Source organism: Scyliorhinus torazame, chromosome 3 (assembly GCF_047496885.1).
Source record: "Scyliorhinus torazame isolate Kashiwa2021f chromosome 3, sScyTor2.1, whole genome shotgun sequence".
Classification (NCBI taxonomy): Eukaryota; Metazoa; Chordata; class Chondrichthyes; order Carcharhiniformes; family Scyliorhinidae; genus Scyliorhinus; species Scyliorhinus torazame.
Genome location: NC_092709.1, coordinates 251,765,313 through 251,784,029, shown reverse-complemented (window position 1 = coordinate 251,784,029; position 18,717 = coordinate 251,765,313). Strand labels below are relative to the sequence as shown.

General features: G+C 45.9%; 1 protein-coding gene across 3 annotated transcripts in view; it reads right to left on the bottom strand.

Annotated features, from left to right (window-relative positions):
* Window positions 1-18,717, bottom strand: part of pigo (phosphatidylinositol glycan anchor biosynthesis, class O) — a 54,744-nt gene that overhangs the window by 26,030 nt on the left and 9,997 nt on the right. For all 3 annotated transcript variants that reach the window (XM_072497118.1, XM_072497119.1, XM_072497120.1), the window contains exons 4-6: window positions 16,997-17,156; window positions 3,502-3,678; window positions 644-2,252 (exon numbers count right to left, since the gene is read on the bottom strand). In XM_072497118.1, coding sequence (XP_072353219.1) covers window positions 644-2,252; window positions 3,502-3,678; window positions 16,997-17,156 — 1,946 coding nt within the window. The remainder of the gene's footprint in view (window positions 1-643; window positions 2,253-3,501; window positions 3,679-16,996; window positions 17,157-18,717) is intronic.

Genomic DNA, 18,717 nt, shown 5'->3' with positions numbered 1-18,717 from the left:
GTCTGCGTGGGTTTCGCTCCCACAACCCAAAGATGTGCAGGTTAGGTGGATTGGCCACACTAAATTGCCCCTTAATTGGAAAAAAATAATAATTGGGTACTCTAAATTTATTTTAAAAAAGAAATATTAATCATCTTGCTTTTTAAAAACAATATGATTCTGCTTCAAATACGGTCTTCTGCTTGTGCATAAAATAAGTCTCCTACCTTCTCTTCATCTTGGTGGTTATAAATTTATGTTTTCTAGCTGCTAATTTACTGACTGTTGAAACTATGTTCCCAAGTTTGTCTAGTCTCTCCCTTTGGTTTTGTCTCTTAATCCTGGCTTTGTCTCAATGAATCTCCTTTTTCTCCCTTTCATTCATGGAACATCTTTCCTGAAGTAAGGCATCTTGATCACCTTGCACTTGAGGCTGTGGAGCCTCTGGGCTGGTTCCAGATTTTCCATGCTTGACCACATACACAAGACAGACATATAAAATAGATCATTGCACAGTTGAGAATTCTATTCAAATATAAGATCTAAAACTATTTCAGTGAGGTTAAATTGGATCAATAAAATAAAATGTTATTTCTAAACCCTGAAAATTGCCATCATTTACTCAAATGTCTTTGATGACACATCAGTTGAATCAACTACATACCAGCGTTGTCAGACTGTAATGAAAGGTTCCTTGCTGTACCATGTATCTCAAGGAAAGAAAATCCCTCCAAGAATAGCAACAGGAAAGCCAGTGACATTCTCTCATTATGCAGCATAATAAGTAATAATGTCAAAAGAGCAAGAACAATCAGGAGCGCCGCAGAATACACAGTTCCCAAGCCATAAGCAGCCACTGTCCGAGTCTTCATTTGGTTATCATTAAAATGTATGTTCATTGATTGCTGCATCTTACGGTATATCAGTGGGACTACATAGAGAGAGTCATCTTCCAATTCAGGAGAGCCTTTGTAGGGAGGGGCTAAAGTTTCATCAGACTGTTTGCTGTCTTTTACAAATACAGTGATCGGATTCCATAGGACAATAAGGAAGCCTGTCATTACCAGCACAAAGATAATGCCTGGGACTACAACTGCTATCTTCTTTGTCAGTTCCTGAAGTTTAACAGAGGTTTCTTCTGGAGCAGCATTCACAGCCCAATAGCAACATAAAAAAAATACAATAAATGGGAAACCCAAACGTACATAAAACACAACCAAGTGTGAGCTGTTGAGATTCCCATAATGAAGGAACCATTTTCGTATGAGGTAGACCAAGGCTGCAAGTGATGATACTGACAGGATATAATGGAAGTTCCTTTGCTGACTATTATTTAACCTCGACAAAGGTTTCAGAAAAGAAGAGGGCTCACAGTCTGCAAGTTCTTCACGACAGTTATAAAAGTTGCTGGAGATGAGAACGCAGAGCAGGAAGGCCATGAGCAACCCAATTAAGTAAAACGATTCTCGTTTGTGTGAAATAGAACCAGAGCTCTTTTGCATCTCTGGTACAAATGGTGCATTTAAATAAGAACGGGTAAATTTTCCATTCCATTTTAGATTCAAGATAGTAAAAGTTACAATAGATTTCAGAAGGAATGATACTACTTGTCCTTCAGTTACTACAAAGCTATTGGAAAACATAGCTAGGCACCGTAATAGGAGAATTCCCAAAGGTACAAGGAACTTGAACCAATTTTTCCACTTCTGCTGAATACCAGCATTTGAACTTTGGCTCAGTTTGTTTGCTATGTGATCATTATTGAGCTTCGATCGCCAGAAGTTCCAATGGAAGCTCACATGTGATCCAGTAGCTACCCAGAAACATATTATCAGAGGTTCCACCATAATGTCAGATGTCAGCATCCAGATGTAAACTGTTAATCCTGCAGTCAGACCCCAGATAACTGGATACAAAAGAAGTTGTTTGTACAAAGATTCAAATGTTGCTGCAGTTTCAGATACCAGAAAACAATGTATACAGGTTGCTGCTAGAAGTAGAATACCACACAGCATGTGTGCAGGGTTGAATCGTGCCCATGATTCTCGACAAATTTCCTTGATCTCTCTCAAGTAATGTTGTTGCATGATTAATAGCTTCTGAAACCTTGTGTGAAAGTCTTGGTCAGGAACAATTTTTCCAGAAATTTGCATGTTTGTGATCAGGTCATTATATTCAGCCTTTGCAGTGGAAAACAATTCCTTCAGATATTTCAGCTTTGTCGCAGGGAGATCGTTGGCAGCATAAGAGTAGGATTCCAAAAATCGATTCACCTATACAACAACACAAGATGGTGAAAAAAAAGACTTCCATTCACAAAGCTCTTTTCACGATCACCAAACGACTCAAAGTACTTTATAGCCTTGACGTGCTTTTGAAGTGCAGTCATTGTTGTAATGTAGGAAACATGGCAACCAATTTGTGCACAGCAAACTCCCACAAACAGCAATGTGATAATGACAAAATCTGTTTTTGTAATGTAGATTGAGGGATAAATATTGGCCAGGACACCAGGGATAACCTGTCTGCTCTTCTTTGAAATAGGGCCATGGGATCTTTTACATCCGCCCAAGCACCGAGATGGGGCCTTGGTTTAACATCTTATCCAAAAGATGGAAATATATATTAGAAATGCATACATATATCATGGTCAAATGTGATTATGTAGCATTTTCTGGTTTACTCAAAAAATCTCTCCTGTATTTTGCCATTACTTTACCAACAAATGTATGCCAAGAATAGTGCAGCTTCCATAAACTGCTAAAATCTACTCTAGAAAGGTGCAAAATTATAGGTCACTATTTAATAAAAACAGAAATTTAATTCCGACAAAACTATTTTGACATTAACACATTCCTTGTTGAATGGCCAAGTAATGGGCCGACAATCAGTTAGCTATGGGTTTGGCAGTTGGACATTGCAATTTTCTCGATTTACTGGTAAATATTGTTTTATAGCCTCTCTCCGTTTTCATAATTTTCTTAAGGCTCATATTACCAAACCAGCCTATTTATAATATATTTATCTATTTCTAAGTCTCCCTGGGCTTTGTACTTCACTAGCAAACATGACAAGCTAGGAAACATAACCCAATTAGTGCCATCTACACAGTCACACAAAAGCAGTTAGAATAAGTACCTCTCCAATCTTCCTTCATCTCTGCACGAAAGGCTACTCTTTTCTGTGTTCAAGCAATAAGGATTCACCATGGACAGCAAATGTACAACATGCCATGAACCATGGTTGAATGTTTTCTGAAATTTGAAATGGTCAAACTAACAGGAAAATGTTACCTAAAATGTGCCTATTCGCTGTGGAATGGAAGGGTCTGGCATTTGTCAGAATTATTTTTGTACACATTTTTAGTGAAGCACCTAAAAATCACATTTGCCTGTGCAGTTGATTCCAGATTTATACAACACGGTCTAGAATTAAACTGGGTAGAATTTGGAGCAGGTAAAAACATGAGAAAATATAATAACTATGATAGAGTACAATGTCACAAATCTTGCACAACCGTACCTGTATGGCATTGATGTGAAGTGCTTTTGCTTGTTCCAGGTACTGATTATCGTCCAGCTTAGGTTCCGAAATAAACATGTCCACCATCACCATGCCAATATTACTGTATGGAATAGGAACCCCAAGTAGAAGAGCCAGGGTTGGTACAAGATCTATCTGAGACACAACATCTGGGTCCTACAGAGATTTTGCAGATGAACAGAAAATTTAAAAAAATAACAAGTAACAAGATGAACACCTCCACCAACGTGTGCATATATAGGAATATAATACTCCATCTTGATTTTGGGATTATTTAAAAGGAAAGTGCTGATTAGAAACTTTCCAGACTACATCAAACTCCACTTACATTGGAACTGTATCTCACCCTGACCAGAACCTCTGTCAGTCTAAGTTCTCAAAGTAAAATGTTTGCTTTGCTGTTAATAGGTGATAAATGCAAATTTTCTCTTTTCTTTCTTTACATCATACCGCTAGTTAGGAAAACAAAGTAGTTTTATGGGATTTATATTAGTATTGTGAAACATTAGAAATAAGGTATAGTTTTAAGCGTGCTTAATTTAATGTTTCTGTGCCTATCGGTAAAACCCATAGTTAGGTTCATGCTGAACAAAGGTTTTTTTATGTGTGGGGGTTGGTTAAGTTCCACCTGTGATTCTATTGTGATTGTGAAGTTTGAAACTTAAGAGTGCACCTGCGCAGATTTACCATTAATGAGCAGAAAAGAGACTGTGGAGATGAGAAGGCAATTAAAGACTCCGTGACAGGACGTGTTGAAAAGTTTGAGAAGTTCTGAGTTTCAGAGAAACTGTTGGCGACATGTGTTGAACACGGACTATTAAAGGATAAGCTTTGAGCAGGAAATGAAGGATAGTGTAATTATATTGGAGAATGACATAGGCAAGGAGTTAAATTTAAATATATATATTTGAACTGTGGAGCGAAGCTTCGAGCTGCTTCAGACTTAAAAAAATGAAGCAAATCATCTGTAGCAGGAATACAAAGTCAATTGAAAAACACACACAGGTGGGGATTAAATGAAAACTGCACTTAAAATTGCAAACATTGGGACGAACGCCAAAAAAGGAACACACAGCTGGAATGCGACTCGATAAACAAATCATTGTCTGTTTTGACGCATAGTTGAGTTGCCTTAACATTCAACTCTTTCAGCTTCAATATCAAATTATGAAGCAAGCAGGCCAGGTAAAAATCAGGCAGCAGTCCAGGGGTAGAAGGCACTTGAGCTTTAACTGTCTCTTTTTTTAAAGTTTCCACACGGGCCAGAGAAAATTGCAGAACGGCTGGAAGTGAGCAGTGCTCAGTCAGCAACAAGCTCAAAATAGACAAAGTATTTTATTTTACTTATTGTATTTATCATACAATGTCCTTCATGTCACAAAGCTCAAAGGTCTACAAACAAGGAGAGTTAATATTTGAACTAAGTTTGGAAAATCTACCCAATTTCAGAACTGGTCACCACCACCGCACCCAGAGCAATCAAGGCATCTCAGAAGTTTGACTAAATCCAATCCTGTAAGATGTAGGTTGGGGAGGTACCAATGCAGTCCTTTCCCTTATTTAGTTTGCGTCCTCAATGCAGTACTTAAATTCTGAAATTTATAAGTAAAATAGGTTTGTGATTTTAACGTAATTCTAATTCAACTTTATTCTTTTGTCAATATCCTGTGCACTGCTTCCCTGTTATTTGTTATCTTTTGTACAAGAATCGTTTGATGCAAGTTCCGCCCCAATTCAGCCTTTGGGCTGTGAATGAAATATCATTACCATTAAATGTAGGACCCTGGAGGAAGATTTAGGCACTGTACATGCAGCGGAGGAGGTTTCTTTCTTAGCCGTCTGATGAATTTGTATTGCTGCTTCTTTTCCCTCACCTCCTCTATTCCTGTCTCTCTTAAGGAACTTTGGGTTGTGATGCTGTAAAACCATGGGGTAATGAGGAGGAAAGGTAATGGTCAGGTGGCATCAGCAAGAGGTCCTTGACGGTGGGGCAACAAGGAATGCAGGTGGTGAGTGTGGAAAGTAACATGGAAGCTGAAGTCACAAAGTAGGAGGCAGGAGATTCTGCCCCAACAGTGAAGCAGCTACAGCTTGAAACAGTGATTAGTTGACTTATAAATTCACTTTGCAACAATCCTGATGTCTCAGTGCGAAGGTAAAGAGTTAATGCTAAGAACCAACAACTGAAGCTTGAGAACACAGGATCTCAAGTTTTCACCTGGTTCCACTTATTACACACTGGCTTGTGAAGGTTAAACGGAGATATATGCTGCTGTTTGACTAAGATAAGTGTACCAGTCTCTTAGAAAAATGTCACCCTTATCTTAATTGCTATTTAAGGCCAAAGAAAATGATCAGATGTGATTTTTATCAAGTAATTAAATTCTGTTTACTTTTACTTGTAGCTGTATGAAATAAAGATGCAAAAGAGAAATCGCTCCAACAAAAATGAATCACGCAATTGGTTAGCTCTTTGAAATGGCAGTATACCTTGTTGGTAATGTATAAAAGAGAAAGATGGAGACAAATAGAGATATTGATTGCAGGGGCTCGCAGTGTCTTGAATAACTCCAGACAAGATTAACCTAATCTTAGTTGTGAAGCTGGAATTCATGCTGAAGTGTTATATATAACATTTCAAGCGTAAGAAATTTAGCTAAAGATGGAGGTCTGCATCACTCGTATGCAAGTTAAGTTTGAGAATGGAAGGAAAGTTACCCAAGAACACATATAAGAAACAAGAAATACTATGATAATGTAGCTTACTGAATCATTTAATAACATTCGCACAAGTATCTTGCATACCTGCAATGCTCAATATTAAAGTGCTAATCTGCATGGTCATAAATATTAAAAAAGACATGTCAGTTCAGGATTTCATCAACCGACTTCTTTGATTACAGTGCAGAAGGAGGCCATTCGGCCCATCGAGTCTGCACCGGCTCTTGGAAAGAGCACCCTACCCAAGGTCAACACCTCCACCCTATCCCCATAACCCAGTAACCCCACCCAACACTAAGGGCAATTTTGGACACGAAGGGCAATTTATCATGGCCAATCCACCTAACCTGCACATCTTTGGACTGTGGGAGGAAACCGGAGCACCCGGAGGAAACCCACGCACACACGGGGAGGATGTGCAGACTCCGCAGACAGTGACCCAAGCCGGAATCGAACCTGGGACCCTGGAGCTGTGAAGCAATTGTGCTATCCACAATGCTACCGTGCTGTTTCGGCCAATTACTGTTAGACAATCATATATGGTACATTTTAAACATCTAATAATTCCTAGATGTGGATGATAAATCTTAGGTAGTTCTGGGATGAGGAGTAAGAATTGGTGGAGAGGGGGGTTTAAAGACTTTTTGGTGCATTTAAATAAATGCCTTCTACTAACCACAATGTCCTACCAAACAAGAAGCCAAAACTGGACCAAGAGTACTGGAAACAGCCCAAAGTCCTAATATTAAAAAATGCAAAAGATGAACTCTAAAATTAGAATCAAACTGCCAAACATCAGTGGCAAAAAAAATCAAAACTACCGAGTGCTTTGACCGCAGCACCACTGGAATCAGCAACTGTTTAAGCTCGAACTAATGGTATAGATATTTATATCCAAATTCTTCTCCTAAATTCTTGGGTGGCATTTTACACTTCAATTGAAGAAAACTAAAATGGTTCTGCTGCAGAGGGCAGGGGTGATAAGTGTGACAGTGCAATAGTTATAGGGGATTCAATTGTAAGGGGAATAGACAGGCGTTTCTGTGGCCGCAAACAAGACTCCAGAATGGTATGTTGCCTCCCTGGTGCTAGTGTCAAGGATTTCTCGGAACGGGTACCGGACATTCTGGAGGGGCAGGGTGAACAGCCAGTGGTCATGGTACACATCGGTACAAACGACATAGGTAAAAAAAGGGATGAGATCCTAAAAGCAGAATACAGGGAGCTAGGAAGGAAGTTAAGAAATCGGGCCTCGAAGGTAGTGATCTCAGGATTACTACCGGTGCCACGTGCTAGTCAGAGTAGAAATGACAGGACATATAGGATGAATACGTGGCTGAAGGGATGGTGTCAGGGGGAGGTTTTCAGATTCCTGGGGCATTGGGACCGGTTCTGGGGGAGGTGGCACCTGTACAAACTGGAAGGGTTCCATCTGGGCAGGACTGGAATTGATGTCCTAGGGGGGCTATTTGCTAGAGTGATTGGGGGGTGTTTAAACTAATGTCGCGGGGGGATGGGAACCGATGTAGGAAGTTGGAAGGTAGTAAAACAGGGACAGAAACAAAAGGCAGCAAGGGAGAAAGTGTAAGGTAGAGAAGCCTTAGTCAAAATCAAAAAGGGCGACAGTACAAGGTACAGTGACTGAGGGGAGCTCAGTGAAAAGGCCCAGTAATACTAAAAGGAATAAAACGGGAAGTAAAAACATGAATGGACGGCGACGCGGCAGGTTGTTACATGAAGATATGGGTTCACGACAAGGAAAATTAGGAGAAAAGTTAAGAGGAAAAATAACTTAGGAGAGGTTACTGATCAAGGTGTTAAGATTCAAAACAGGGACTTCCGGTTGCGGCTATGCGGAGCTAAGTCGCACGTTCGGCAGCTCCTGCTAGAAACGGACTTTTGGGCTCTTTTTAGGGCCCCCAACGGTACTTTTTCGAAGATTCCCAGTGTGGGAAGGGGACAGCAATATTCCCCTGGCACTGTATGGATTGGACCAGGAGTGGAACGGTGAAAAAAGTGGAATTGGTGCAGAGAAAGGTGCGAGGGAGGAAGACCAAGATGGCGGCGGGTGGAGAGCAGGCAGTGTGGGCGTAGTGGTCACGGGAGCAGCAGGAGTTTCTCCAGCGCTGCTTCACGGAGCTGAAGGCAGAGCTGCTGAAGCCGATGAAGGCGTCAATTGACAAGCTGCTTGAGGTCCGGCAAAAGGTCTCGGAGAATGAGGATGAGATCTTGGGCTCGGCGGTGAAGGTGGAGGAGCACGAGGCGTTCCATAAGTAATGGCAGGCGAAATTCGAGGACGTGGAGAACCGGTCGAGAAGAAAGAATCTGCGAATTCTGGGTCTCCCGGAGGGAGAGGGATCGGATGTCGGAACCTACGATGTCACCATGTTGAACACGCTGATGGGAGCGGGGGCCTTCCAAGGGACCCTGGAGCTTGAGGGGGCCCATCAAGTGCTGGCGAGGAGGCCCAAGCCCAGCGAGCCGCCGCGGGCAGTGGTGGTGCGGTTCCACCGTTTTGTGGACAGAGAATGTGTCTAAAGGTGGTCCAAGAAAGAGCGGAGCAGCAGGTGGGAGAACACAGAGGTCCGGATTTACCAGGACTGGAGCGCGGAGGTGGTTAAGAAGAGGGCCGGGTACAATGGGGCTAAGGCGGTGCTGCATCGGAGAAGGGTGAAGTTCGGCATGTTGCAGCCGGCGCGACTGTGGGTCTCCTACAGGGACCGTCGCCATTACTTCGAGACTCCGGAGGAGGCATGGACCTTTATTCTGGCCGAAAAGCTGGACTCGGATTGAGGGCTGGGGACAAGGGGATGCTCAAGGGGGATGGTTGGGACTTGTGTCGTGTTTTGGGGGGATTGTGCGGTTGGTTGGGCAATGTTTCTTCTCTGTCTATCGGGTGGGTTCGTATGGAGGGGCAGGTAAAAGCCTGTGGGCGTCGGTGGCTGGAAATGGAGATGGGGCCCCGCGGGGGGGCCGGGGGGAAGTGGGACTGGGCCTGGAAAGGGAGCTGCGCCAGAGGAGGCGGGGTCGGGTGGGTGGAAAGCACGGGCTTTTTCCCGCGCTAAGGGTGGAAAGGGCGGGCTTTTTCCCGCGCTGCGTGGAAGGGGGTGGGGTGGGGAGAGCCCATTGACGGACAGGAGGGGGGTCGATGGAGCAGCCGGAGTGGCCGGGGTCAGCAGAAGTCGGCTGACTCACGGGAGTGCAATGGGGGGGGGGGGGGGGAGCAATGCTGGTAGGGGGAGACCTAGCTGGGGGTGGGGGGGGGGGGGGGGGAGACGGGACGGACCGGGTTGCTGCTGGAATGGCCAAGGGGGAGCTGGAGTCCGTAGATGAGGTCGGGGCGGGGGTCTGCCGCTGGGGGGGAACGGGATGTGCGGGGGGCGCGGGCACGTGGCTGGCCTAGAAAGGGTTATGGCTAATCGGGGGGGGCAGCCCCCGATCCGGCTGATAACCTGGAATGTAAGAGGCCTGAACAGGCTGGTCAAACGGGCACGTTTGTTCGCGCACCTGAAGGGGCTGAAGGCAGATGTGGTCATGCTCCAGGAAACGCATCTGCGGGTGGCAGATCAGGTAAGGCTAAGAAAGGGGTGGGTAGGGCAGGTGTTCCATTCGGGGTTGGGTGCAAAAAATCAGGGGGTGGCAATTTTGGTGGGGAAGTGGGTGTCGTTTGAGGCGTTGAGCATTGTGGCAGACAATGGAGCTAGGTATGTGATGGTGAGTGGTACGCTGCAGGGGGTGCGGGTGGTCTTGGTAAATGTATACGCCCCGAATTGGGACGATGTGGGGTTCATGCGGCGCATGTTGGGCCGGATCCCGGACATGGAGACAGGGGGCTTGATAATGGAGGGGGGGGGGGGGACTTCAACACGGTGCTTGATCCGGCATTGGATCGCTCTAGGTCTAGGACGGGCAGGAAGCCGGCAGCGGCCAAGGTGCCGAGGGGGTTTATGGACCAGATGGGAAGAGTGGATCCATGGAAGTTTGCCAGGCTGGGGGCGAGGGAATTCTCATTCTTCTCCCATGTTCATAAGGCCTACTCTCAGATTGACTTTTTTGTAATGAGCAGGGCGCTGATTCAGAGGGTGGAGGTCACGGAGTATTCGGCGATAGCCATCTCTGACCATGCCCCGCATTGGGTGGACCTCGAGCTGGGGTAGGAGAGGGACCAGCGCCCGCTGTGGTGCTTGGAGGTGGGGTTGTTGGCGGACGAGGAGATGAGCGGGCGGGTCTGGGGATGTATAGAAAGGTACCTGGAGGCCAATGATAATGGGGAGGTGCAGGTAGGGGTGTTCTGGTAGGCGCTGATGGCAGTGATCAGGGGTGAGTTGATCTCCATTAGGGACCACAGAGGGGGGGAGGAGAGATGAGAGAGGGAGAGGCTAGTGGGGGAGATGCTAAGGGTGGATAGGAGGTATTCAGAGGCCCCCCGAGGAGGGACTACTCAAGGAGCGACGAAGCCTCCAGGCCAAGTTCGACCTGTTGACCACCAGGAAGGCGAAGGTGCAGTGGAGGAAGGCGCAAGAGGCGGTGTACGAGTACGGAGAGAAGGCTAGCCGGATGCTGGCACACCAGCTTCGGAAGCGGGAGGCAGCGAGGGATGGAGGGGGGAGCACGGTGTGAAGTGCGGTGGGTATTAATGGGGTCTTCAGGGATTTTTACGAGGGACTGTATCGGTCTGAGCCCCCATCGGAGGGGGGAATGGGTCGCTTTCTGGACCGGCTGATGTTCCCGAGGATAGAGGAGGGGCAGGTGGCGGGGCTGGGGGCGCCGGTTGGGTTGGAGGAACTGGTCAAGGGACTGGGGAGTATGCAGGCAGGGAAGGCACAGGGGCCAGATGGGTTCCCGATGGAATTCTGTAGGAAGTACTTGGACCCGTTGGGCCCGCTGCTGGTAAGGACTTTCAACGAGGCAAGGGAGGCGGGGGTTCCTGCCCCTCACGATGTCTAGGGCACTGATTTCTCTAATTCTGAAGCGGGACGAGGACCCTGTACAGTGCGGATCGTATAAGCCGATTTCACTCCTTAATGTGGATGAGAAACTGCTAGCAAAGATATTGGCCATGAGGATTGAGGATTGTGTTCCGGGGGTCATACACGAGGATCAGACGGGTTTTGTGAAAGGGAGGCAGTTGAATACCAACGTACGTAGGCTCCTTAATGTAATTATGGTGCCGGCGGTGGAGGGGGAGACGGAGATAGTGACAGCTATGGCCGCGGAGAAGGCCTTTGATAGAGTGGTGGGGGTACCTGTGGGAGGTGTTGAGGAGGTTTGGGTTCGGGAAGGGGTTCGTCAGCTGGGTGAGGTTGCTGTACGAGGCCCCAGCGATGAGTGTAGCCATGAACAGGAGGAGGTCGGAATATTCCGGCTATGCCGAGGGACGAGGCAGGAGTGTCCTCTATCCCCCCTGCTCTTTGCGCTGCCGATTGAGCCCCTGGCCATGGCTTTGAGGGAGTCTAGGAACTGGAGGGGGTTGGTGCGGGGGGAGGAACACCGGGTATCGTTGTATGCGGACGATCAGCTATTGTATGTGGCGGACCCAGTGGGGGGAATGCCGGAGGTGATGCGGATCCTCAGGGAGTTTGGGGATTTCTCCGGGTATAAACTCAACATGGGGAAGAGCGAGCTGTTCGTGGTGCACCCGGGAGGCCAGGAAAGGGGGATTGGTGAGCTTCCGCTAAAAAGGGCAGAAAGACGTTTTAGATACCTGGGGGTTCAGGTGGCTAGGAACTGGGGGGCCCTGCATAAGCTCAACGTAACGAGGCTGGTGGAGCAAATGAAGGAATTCAAAAGGTGGAATATGCTTCTGCTCCCCCTGGTGGGTAGGGTGCAGTCAGTTAAAATGACAGTGCTCCTGAGGTTTTTGTTTTAGTGCCTCCCCATCCTGATCCCCAAGGCCTTCTTTAAGCGGGTTAACAGGAGTATTATGGGGTTCATATGGGCGAAGAAGACCCCGAGGGTGAGAAGGGTGTTCTTGGAGCGGAGCAGGGACAGGGGGGGGGGCTAGCGTTGCCAAACATATGTGGGTACTATTGGGCTGTCAACATGGCGATGATACGTCATGGGTAATGGAGGGGGAGGGGGCGGCGTGGAAGAGGCTGGAGATGGCGTCCTGTGTGGGCATGAGCCTGGGGGCGCTGGTGACGGCACCGCTGCCGCTTCCTCCGACGAGGTACACCACGGGTCCCGTGGTAGCGGCGACCCTCAAAATCTGGGGGCAATGGTGACGCCACAGGGGGGAGGTGGGGGCTTCGGTGTGGTCCCCGATACGGGGGAACCACCGGTTTGTCCCGGGGAAAATGGATGGGGGGTTCCTGAGTTGGCACAGGGCAAATATTAGGAGGATGGGGGACCTGTTCATAGACGGGAAGTTTGCGAGCCTTGGGGAGCTGGAGGAGAAATTCGGGGTCCCCGGAAATGCTTTCAGATATATGCAGGTAAGGGCGTTTGTTAGGCGACAGGTGGTGGAGTTTCCGCTGCTGTCGGCGCGCAGGGTCCAGGACAGGGTGCTTTCGGGGGTGTGGGTTGAAGAGGGTAGGATCTCGGCAACTTATCAGGTGATGCAGGAGGAGGAGGCGGCCTCGGCGGAGGAGTTAAAAGGTAAGTGGGAGGGGCTGGGGGAGGATATCGACGAGGGTAGGTGGGTGGATGCCCTGGGAAGGGTAAACTCTTCCTCCTCTTGTGCGAGGCTCAGCCTGATACAATTTAAGGTGCTGCACAGGGCACACATGACCGGGGCAAGGCTAAGCTGTTTTTTTGGGAGTGAGGACAGATGTGCGAGGTGTTCTGGGAGCCCAGCAAACCACACCCACATGTTCTGGGCATGTGCAGCATTGGAGGAGTTCTGGAGGGGCGTAGCGAGGACGGTGTCAAGGGTAGTGAATTCCAGGGTTAGGCCTAGCTGGGGGTTCGCAATATTTGGGGTGTTGGACGAGCCGGGAGTGCAGGAGGCGAAAGAGGCCAGTATTCTGGCCTTTGCGTCCCTGGTAGCCCGGCGAAGGATTCTGCTTCAGTGGAAGGATGCGAGGCCCCCCAAGCGTGGAATCCTGGATTAACGACATGGGAGGGTTTATTAAATTGGAGAAGGTGAAATTTGCCTTAAGGGGATCTTCAGGCGGTGGCAGCCGTTCCTAGACCTCCTGGCGGAGCGTTAGGAGATGGTCAGCAGCAATCCGGAGCGGGGGGGGTAAGTTTGTGTCCAGTAGGGGATGCACTATTGTTTTCTATTTAATGTTTATTTATGCACTTTTGTTCTTGTTGTTTTATTATTTGTGCAAAGGGGGGGGGGTTCTATTTTTCTGTTGTGGCAATCTGTGAAAAATTTTGAATAAAAATTGTTTAAAAAAAAAAATTCAAAACAGAGGTATAAAAGCCAACATAAGTGTACTTTACCTGAATGCTCGTAGTATTCGGAATAAGGTAAATGAGTTGATGGCGCAAATCATCGTGAATGACTATGATTTAGTGGCCATTACTGAAACATCGTTAAAGGATGGTCACGACTGGGAGTTAAATATCCAAGGGTATCAAACTATTCGGAAGGACAGAGTGGATGGTAAGGGAGGTGGTGTAGCTCTGTTATTTAAGGATGACATACGGGCAATAGTAAGGGATGACATCGGTGCTATGGAGAAGAAGGTTGAATCCATTTGGGTGGAAATCAGGAATAGTAAGGTGAAAATGTCACTGACAGTAGTAGTCTATAGGCCACCAAATAGTAACATTATGGTGGGGCAGGCAATAAACAAAGAAATAACTGATGCATGTAGAAATGGTACAGCAGTTATCATGGGGGATTTTAATCTACATGTCGATTGATTTAACCAGGTCGGTCAAGGCAGCCTTGAGGAGGAGTTTATAGAATGTACTCGCGATAGTTTCCTAGAACAGTATGTACAAGCGGTCCTAGATCTGGTCCTGTGTAATGAGACAGGCTTGATTAATGATCTCATAGTTAGGGATCCTCTCGGAAGGAGCGATCACAGTATGGTGGAATTTAAAATACAGATGGAGGGTGAGAAGGTAAAATCAAACACAAGTGTTTTGTGCTTAAACAAAGGAGATTACAATGGGATGAGAGAAGAGCTAGCTAAGGTAGACTGGGAGCAAAGACTTTATGGTGAAACAGTTGAGGAACAGTGGAGAACCTTCCAAGCGATTTTTCAGTGCTCAGCAAAGGTTTATACCAACAAAAAGGAGGGTCGGTAGAAAGAGGGAAAATCGACTGTGGATATCTAAGGAAATAAGGGAGAGTATCAAATTGAAGGAAAAAACATACAAAGTGGCAAAGATTAGTGGGAGACTAGAGGACTGGGAAATCTTTAGGGGGCAACAGAAAGCGACTAAAAAAGCTATAAAGAGTAAGATAGATTATGAGAGTAAACTTGCTCAGAATATAAAAACAGATAGTAAAAGTTTCTACAAATATATAAAACAAAAAAAGAGTGGCTACGGTAAATATTGGTCCTTTAGAGGATGAGAAGGGAGATTTAATAATGGGAGATGAGGAAATGGCTGAGGAACTGAATAGGTTTTTTGGTCGGTCTTCACAGTGGAAGACACAAATAACATGCCAGTGACTGATGGAAATGAGGCGATGACAGGTGAGGACCTGGAGATGATTGTTATCACGAAGGAGGTAGTGATGGGCAAGCTAATGGGGCTAAAAGTAGACAAGTCTCCTTGCCCTGATGGAATGCATCCCAGAGTGCTAAAAGGGATGGCTAGGGAAATTGCAAATGCACGAGTGATAATTGACCAAAATTCACTAGACTCTGGGGTGAACCTGACGGATTGGAAATTAGGAAATGTGACACCACTGTTTAAAAAAGGAGGTAGGCAGAAAGTGGGTAATTAATAACTAGTATTCAAGAAATAAATAGCAAGGCATCTGGATGGAAATTGTCCCATTGGGCAGACGCAGTATGGGTTCATAAAGGGCATATCGTGCCTAACCAATTTAGTGGAATTTTTTGAGGACATTACCAGTGCGGTAGATAACGGGGAGCCAATGGATGTGGTATATCTGGATTTACAGAAAGCTTTTGACAAGGTGCCACACAAAAGGTTGCTGTATAAGATGAAGATGCATGGCATTAAGGGTAAAGTAGTAGCATGGATAGAGGATTGGTTAAGTAATAGAAAGCAAAGAGTGGGGATTAATGGGTGCTTCTCTGGTTGGCAATCAGTAGCCAGTGGTGTCCCTCAGGGATCAGTGTTGGGCCCACAATTGTTCACAATTTACATAGATGATTTCGAGTTGGGGACCAGGTACAATGGGTCCAAGTTTGCAGACGTCACTAAGATGAGTGGTAATGCAAAACGTGCAGAGGACACTGGAAGTCTGCAGAGGGATTTGGATAGGTTAAGTGAATGGGCTAGGTTCTGGTAGATGGAATACAATGTTGACAAATGTGAGGTTATCCATTTTGGTAGGAATAACAGCAGAAGGGATTATTATTTAAATGGTAAAATATTAAAACATGCTGCTGTGCAGAGAGACCTGGATGTGCTAGTGCATGAGTCACAAAAAGTTGGTTTACAGATGCAACAGGTGATTAAGAAGGCAAATGGAGTTGTGTCCTTCATTGCTAGAGGGATGGAGTTTAAGACTAGGGAGGTTATGCTGCAATTGTATACGGTGTTAGTGAGGCCACATCTGGAGTAGTGTGTTCAGTTTTGGTCTCCTTACCTGAGAAAGGACATACTGGCGCTGGAGGGTGTGCAGAGGAGATTCACTAGGTTAATCCCAGAGGTGAAGGGGTTGGATTACGAGGAGAGGTTGAGTAGACTGGGACTGTACTCGTTGGAATTTAGAAGGATGCGGGGGGATCTGAAAGAAACATATAAAATTATGAAGGGAATAGATATTAAGGAATCGGGTGTGGAAGACCCACTCATTGAGAGTGGCTGGCCAATTAGAGGCAGGCCCTATTGAACGGCAGCACCACTGAGGAGGCCATGGCTGCTGCTAGTATGACACTCATCCAGGGTGGGGTAGCTTGGGTGGTGGAGATGTCAGCAGTAAAGGCAGGGATGGGGGGAGGGGGAGGTGTGGGAGTCTCTCACTGGCCCCATGCCAGGTTCGTCAATCATAAACTGAGTGTCTTTGAATGAAGGGCCCGCACGGGATTTCTTGTCCTGCTTTCCACATTGTGAGCCTCCCAATCACCACTGGCAGAAATACCAGCAGCTGTAGGACGAGATCCTTGAGGGGGCAGTATAGTTGCTTCAGTTGGCAGTGGTCTTGGCATGTGCTTAACCAAGGTGGAGGCCGAAAAGTGACAGGGTCCACACCTGCCACCTGACTAAAATGACCCCCACCACCAAACTCACTATGGAATAGCGCACTCGTTTCCACCCTTTATATGCAATGCAGTATTATATTACTGCATTATCGAAATCATCTATGTAAATTGTGAACAATTGCGGGCCCCACACTGATCCCTGAGGGACACCACTGGCTACTGATTGCCAACCAGAGAAGCACCCATTAACCCCCACTCTTTGCTTTCTATTACTACATTATATTACCATTGGATCAGGAATTAAACAGCAAATAGAGTGTGTGGGATAATCCTTTGTTGGGGCAATAATACTCTTATGTATGAAATAGAGTTTATCTGTAGTCACATCAGTGTAATATCGAAGAAACTATAATGTGATTTACCTGCATTCCGATTATTCAGCATGCATTCAAACCACATCCTTGGCAATACAATAGCATGATGAATAGAACATTCTTCACAATACTTACTTCAGCAGGTTTTATCTCAAATAGTGGAAGTGTGCTATAAATAAATAATGCTGCGTTGACTTCCCCTTCACTGTCACCGCCATGATCTCCTGTATTTGTCATTCCATGATCCCCTAGGACCACCAGCAAGGTATCATTCTGAAGTTGCCCAATCACTGACCTATCAAATCCAAAAAAGATTAATAAGCAAAGGTGGCAATTCAAAACCTGGAGAGAACTATAATTCTGTATACTTGCAAACACAGAAACATCGAAAATACTTACCGTATATACCAGTGTGAAAGTCAATTTTTAGGCAAAAATGTAATGGTCGACTTTTACAGCTATAATATTTTCCATGGGGTTGAAGATGTGTGCTTGATTTGGGTTTGTGCAGTATCTGGTGCGTGGATTGGTTGGTAAATCTAGATAAACCCACTGTTTGGTTAGCTGCCTTTGACTGTTGCTATGACACAGATGGTCGTACCCTGGCACAGTCCAGTCTTCTGCATTTGGTCAGGTTGTGCTTTTTAGTTTCAAGCCATGGTGCAGCAGAGTGAGGCTAGATTGTTCCATCGCAGCGGTGCCTCTTTGGGGACCACTGATTTGGGCTGTAACATGATGGCACTATTAGCAGAGCATCAATTCAAGCAGCTTATGACAGACGAGCAGATCCGCCACAAGTGTTTTCCTGGACAGAGTCTCACACCTGCTGCCATTTTTCAGTGAGTATGTGAAGGGGCTCCTGGGAGCAATGAAGAAGGGAGTAGGGAAACCAATGGGCTTTGATCCCTGAAAAACTGAGATTGATTTTTTTCATGAGGTGGATGAAAAATGACAAACATGTACAAACTGTAGGAAAGTGACTCAGCTCCCCTCTGTGTTTCAGTCATAGAGTCGAAATGATAAAAAGGGCATAATGTGGAGAACGATGCCACAGAGGTAAATACCATTTCTCTATAGGTACTGCAATGATATATAGTTTGATACATGAGACCGCCCAGCTGATTGCATCTCTACTCTATTAGATTCTATAAAAGCAATGGTTATTAAAAAGTCTTGCCATTTATCACCAACGTGTAATTTCCATTCTCACTTACATTTTGTTCCACTTTAGGTGGAATCATTCCAAGGAATGATTCCAGGGATAAAGAACTGTCGCTATGAAGATATATTGAAGAGGTTGAGTCTGTTTTCCTTGTAGAAAAGAAGGCAGAGAGGAGACTTGATAGAGGTATCCAGGATGCTGAGGGACATGGACAAATAGTCCATGGTAAATTGAGAGAAACTGTTCCCACTCATGACAGCACAGATTCAAATAATTGGCAAAAGGAGAAGTGATGAGATGAAAAAAATATTTTACCCAGAGGGTGGTTAGAGTTTGGAACTAACTCCCACAGAGGGTGGTGGAGGCAGGTTCTTGGATTGCTTTCTGAAAAGAAAGAGTATGCAAAGTTATGGCAGGGGAGTGGGACTAGGTAGAATGATCTTTCAGAGAGCTAGTGCAGACTCGATAAGCTAAATGGCCTCCATCTGCACGATAAAGATTCTGGCATTGGGTCTCTCAATCCACTGTGCAACAGCAGTCCATGGGTGACTGATCATTCCGCTATTGAAAAAGGAACTTCCCAAAAGGGCTCTTAAAATCAGGAATTCAATGGGAGGAATTGTGTGCCAAAATTTACATTGTACTAATTATGCTGTGTCACTTTAGCCTCATTAGCAGCTATGTCAGGAATGAG